The sequence below is a fragment of the Elephantulus edwardii genome, unplaced genomic scaffold (assembly GCF_000299155.1).
Source record: "Elephantulus edwardii isolate Elephantulus edwardi_28Jun2011 unplaced genomic scaffold, EleEdw1.0 scaffold00052, whole genome shotgun sequence".
Classification (NCBI taxonomy): Eukaryota; Metazoa; Chordata; class Mammalia; order Macroscelidea; family Macroscelididae; genus Elephantulus; species Elephantulus edwardii.
The window spans coordinates 6,296,654-6,301,926 of record NW_006399802.1 but is presented as its reverse complement, the minus strand read 5'-3'; the positions used below and the strand labels follow the sequence as shown (position 1 = coordinate 6,301,926).

Genomic DNA, 5,273 nt, shown 5'->3' with positions numbered 1-5,273 from the left:
AAAAACCCCTGAATATGAGATGAAAAGATCAAATAAACATTATTAAAAATATCAACAGTGACATCTCTACAGATAGTATACAGAATTATTATGAATCATTTAATGCTATAAATAGATAACTTATCAAAACTGACACAAGAAGAAATAGGTATTGTGAATAGTCTTATAATCAAATAGAATAATCAATAAAAATTTGTTCATAGGAGTTCTGGCCTCACCATGGAAATTAGCGAAAGAAAAATGATATTAGTAAATAAAACATAAAAACAGAACAAGACATAGCTTCCATTAATAAATACATTAATGTATACTTCTGATTTTAAACAAAGCACCACTGAAATTCAATGAAAGACAGAAAGTCTTTTTTAATAAATTATTCTGAATAAACTGGATAGTTTTAAGAAAGAAGTTCACTTTAACCCTAATTGGACAAAGTAGGGGAAAAAAAGCTTTCTAGAAGAAAATATAGAATATTTTCATTTTCATGACTGTAAGAGGCAAAGATTTTCTTAAACAGTACACAAAAAGTACTCATCATAAAACAAAAACACTTGTTCTTTGGTAAAATTATTATTGCTGTAAATTTTTATATAAAAGTTAAAATGTTATTTTATGCAAACATACACACGTGCATAAGATAATGTTACTGTCAGAAGCCAGTGAGTCACCATGATACATGGTGAACCTATACACAGGATGGAACTGCACCACAGGGTTTTCCAGGCTGCAGTCCTTATGTGAACAGACTACCACCTTCTTGGTTAGCAGCAAAGGACTTAAACATAGTTCTTGTTAAATGTAGTTGAGTCACCTAGGACTCATAGTGACCCTAGGAACAACTGATCTGAACCTTGCCCTATCTTGTGCCATCCTCATCATCTCTGGTATTTTTACAGCCACTGTGTCAATTCACCTTGGGAAGGGTCTTTCTGTTCTTTCAGTGACTCCCCACCTTTTCAAGCATGATGTCTTTTTCTAAGGACAGTCCCTTCCTAACAACATGCCCAGAGTATGTGAGACAAAATTTCACCATCTTTGCTTCTATAGAGCACCTTGGTTATACTTTTTGGTAGTCCATGGGATATTCTGTACCACATCTCCAACACCACAACTCAAAGGCATCAATTCTTATTCTGTCAACTGCCCAACTTTCAGGTACATAGAAAGCAATTAAAATGACTATGGCTTGAATCAGATGCACCTTAGTCTTTAAACTGACATTGTTTATCCTTAATATCTTGGTGAGGTCCTTAATAGCACATTTTCCCTATGCAACACACCTTGATCTCTTGATGGATGGTACCAAGGGAGCTGACTGTGGATCTAAGCAAAATGAAATCATTGGCTTTTAAATATAAACATATATATTTTGTATATACAAATATATAGCTATAAAATTTCATATATACTCTAAATATTACACACACCTGATGTATCTATAGAATGAGTAGGGAGCCTTTCTATGAAGATGGAGTCAAAAGTGAAGAAGGAAGCCCCTGCCACTCCCCAAATTGAAGCCAAAGCAAAGGCATTAAAGGCCAAGAAGGTAGTCCTGAAGGGCATCCACAGCCACAAAAAAAGAAAAAGAAGATCCACATGTCACCCACCTTCTGGAGGCCCAAGACGTTGAGACTCCGAAAGGAAGCCCAAATACCCCCAGAAGAGTGCCCACAGGAGAAACAAGCTTGACCACTATGCCATCATCAAGTTCCTCTGACCACTGAGTCAGCCATGAAGAAGATAGAAGATAACAATACACTTGTGTTCATTGTGGATGTAAAGGCCAACAAGCACCAAATTAAACAAGCTCTAAAGAAGCTCTATGACACTAATGTGTCTAAGGTCAACACTTGATCAGGCCAGATGGAGAGAAGAAGGTTTATGTTCGACTTGCTTCTGACTAAGATGCTTTGGATGTTGCCAACAAAATTGGGATCATCTAAACTGAGTCCAGCTGGCTAATTCAAAATACAATTTTCACACACACACACACACACACACACACACACACACACACACACGAACAAGTAGGGAGCTCTGGTGGCCTAGTGGTAAGAAGCTGTTCTGCCAATCCAACAGTAGGCTGTTCTAATCCACCAGCTGCTTTGCAGGAGAAAGATGCAATTTCCAGGCTCTGAAAATTTACTGGAGGGTCAGCTATGATTTGGTTCTGACTTGATGACATCAATGACATAGGAACTTTAAGGGACATTATGATTAAATAAACGTAATAGGCTTATCTGGGTAGGATCCTGGAAAAGACAAAAGACATCAGATAAACACCAAGTAAAATAACCATGGTAATTCAGTGCTTAAGTGTTCAGCTACGAACCCAAACATTTGCTGTTTGAACCTACCAACTAAGGAAAGGTGAGTAAAATATGGGCCTTCGCTAATAATAGTGGATTAGTATTAGCTCATCAGGGAGGTCTGGTGGCTTCGTGGTAAGGATTTGCACGGCTAATTCTCCAAAGGCATGCAGTTTGAATTCATCTGTTATTCCTTGGGAGAAAGGTAGGCATTTTCCTCCCATGAGATTTACTGCATCCGAAAACCCACTGGAGGGTCAGCTATGAGTTAGTTCTGATTTGATGGTTCATAACAACAACAGTTGTGACAAATGTACTATATTAATGTAAGATGTTATAAGCTGGGAAAACTGCACATGGGCATGCATATGGGTACAAATTCCAAATTCTTTGGAATTTGTTCTTTAAACCTAAAATTACTCTAAAGTAAGTCTATAGGAACACAGACAAACGGTCATGTCAAATGAGTTTTCTTCTGGAGTAAGGTGGGCTCTGCTCTCTCGGATCCTCATGATGGTAGGACTTGCCTTTGACCCTCTTGGTGGCTTGGGTTGAGTGAACTCCATCTGCTGTTGGTATTGAAGGAAAATCCTTGATCCTACTAGGAACTACAACATCATCCATGAAAGAAAGGCAGGCTTGCTGGGGAGGCTACAGGGAGTACTGGAAGTGTTTAGATAAGCACATAGAGGATATTTCTCATTTTATTATGTACTTAATATTTGTGTACTTTACTCTAAATATAGTATGCCTCAATAGAACTTACACACACACAGGCAACCAAGACACTCCAAAGGAAAAAAGAATGAAATAGGAAGACCTGTTCTAACAGTATATATTATAATGTAATCTAAATAACTTAGCTTAATGAAAGATAAGAGTCTAGAAATGGGCTATAAGCATGGAAATTTTGATTGATAAATGTAGAGCTTTTACTTCCTAAACCTCTTTCTGCTTGGGGAGCTCTGGTGGCTTAGTGGTAAGAACCAAGGCTGACAACCAGAAGGTACATAGTTTGAATCTTCCAGCTGTTCCGCACACAAAAACTGGGCAGTCTTTTCCCCTGCAATTTACAGTGTCTGCAAACCCACTGGAGAGCTATGAGTCAGTTCAGTTCCAACTCAATAGCTCTTAACCACAACTTTTATGTTTAACATATTTTATCATTAAAAATGAAAATTTTTTTGAAGTTGCCAGCAAGTGGATTCCAACTCATGCTGACTCCGCATGTGTCAGAGTAGAATTGTGGTCCATACAGTTGTGAATGCCTGGCTTTTCCCCCAGAAGTATATTGTCAAGCCTTTCTTGAGGCGTACCTTTGGGTAGACTCAAACAGCTAACCTTCTCATTAGTAGTCATGAATGTAATACGTTTGTAATACGTGAGGATTCAATTAGAAAGATAAACCAGCCAAAACATTAAGGCTTTTGATCTTTCTTGAAGATAATGCTATGAAACAAAAATATCTACATGTTAATTCTACAACAGTTAGAGATTTAGGTTTTCTGAAACTCTTTATTATTTCTATAGCTCAGTAGTACCTAACCTTTCATTTCAGATCTCTGCTATTACAATGATAAATTCTCTTAGCACACCCAGACTCAATGCAAAATGTTAAGTATTTCTCAACTACTTTTCACCTAATGGTCACTCATGTTCTAAAATTTCTTTTTTGTCCACGTCTTGGAACAAATATACAAAATAAAATATTTCTGTCTGCAGTATCAAAGGTTTATAGTCCAGTATGTCTCTCCTAGCCATTGATGGACTGTTTATTTTATGCTGATGTATTTGTTGTATTAATGAGACAGGGTTCGGGTGGGATATAAGTCCCACCCTTTCAGAGGCTGGTATTTGGGGTGCTTGCTTTCCAGCTGTATTGTAATGGACAGTCTACAATGCTCACCCGTCTCTGCAACACCAGGCTGCACCACCTACAGTCAGATGAGTCATTCCCTGATGGGGTCTGAGTCTCTGTGAGACCTTCTAGTTAACCATCAAACCCATGGAACATAAAGGAGTGGGGGAACCACAGAAAGAAGGAATTGTTGGTGTGAGAAATCATAGAGTTAATACAGTAAATCCAAAATTTGAGACACTGGTGAATTCCCACATCTTGTAACTGGTCTGCTACGAATCTTAAAAGAATGAATTATGAATGCAACTGGTGTCAGGAGCGGATTTGTTGCGAAGGTCTAGACTCTCTGTAATATGTGCTTTGAAGAAAGAGGGAGCACGCAAGAGAAATGCACTATCACAATATATCATCAGCATTCAATGCCTCAAACCTGTTCTATAGATGATTTCTTTTTTCAGATGATTTCTAAATTCAGGTGGAATAGACTCAAAATCATATTTTGGTTTTTGTGCACTTGTTTTAATTTTTTTCAGCTTCAATTTGAACTTTCACATGAGTAATTGATGGTCTGTTCCACAGTTTATTCAAAAAGAACAAACAGATACTACCTGGAAAAAATTCAGCCCAAGTACTCCTTAGAGGCAAAGACAGATGGCAATGTTTCATCTCACATAATTTAGGCATGTTGCTAGAAGAGAGTATTCTTTGGAGAAGGAAATCATGCTTGAAAATGTGGAGAGTCAGCAAAGGAGAGGAAGACCCTCAATGGACTGACACAGGGACTGCAGCAATGGGTTGAAGTGTGTCAGAGATGATAGGGATGGTACAGGATGGAAAAGAGCTCAGAAATGTTCATAGGGTCGTTACAAATTGTAGTCAATTCAACAGCACTTAACAACATCACAAAGTTTAAGTATACTGCAAATTAAAAATAAGATCATCAGATTTCCTCAGGGCATGAATTATTCTTAAAGACTCTGGTTTTAAGGAAACTGCTTACCTAAGATGAGCCTGTGAAGAGCACCCTTATCTCCGGTGACAGCAGCGGCATGGACTTGTGATGCTAACGAAGACCCAGTGAACAGCAAGTTCTCTGACCCATTCAT

General features: G+C 38.0%; 1 protein-coding gene across 1 annotated transcript in view; it reads right to left on the bottom strand.

Moving 5' to 3' along the window:
• Positions 1–5,273, bottom strand: part of INVS (inversin) — a 180,186-nt gene extending 174,913 nt beyond the window's left edge. The window contains exon 1 of the mRNA XM_006886972.1: positions 5,168–5,273. Within this exon, the coding sequence (XP_006887034.1) occupies positions 5,168–5,273 (106 nt within the window). The remainder of the gene's footprint in view (positions 1–5,167) is intronic.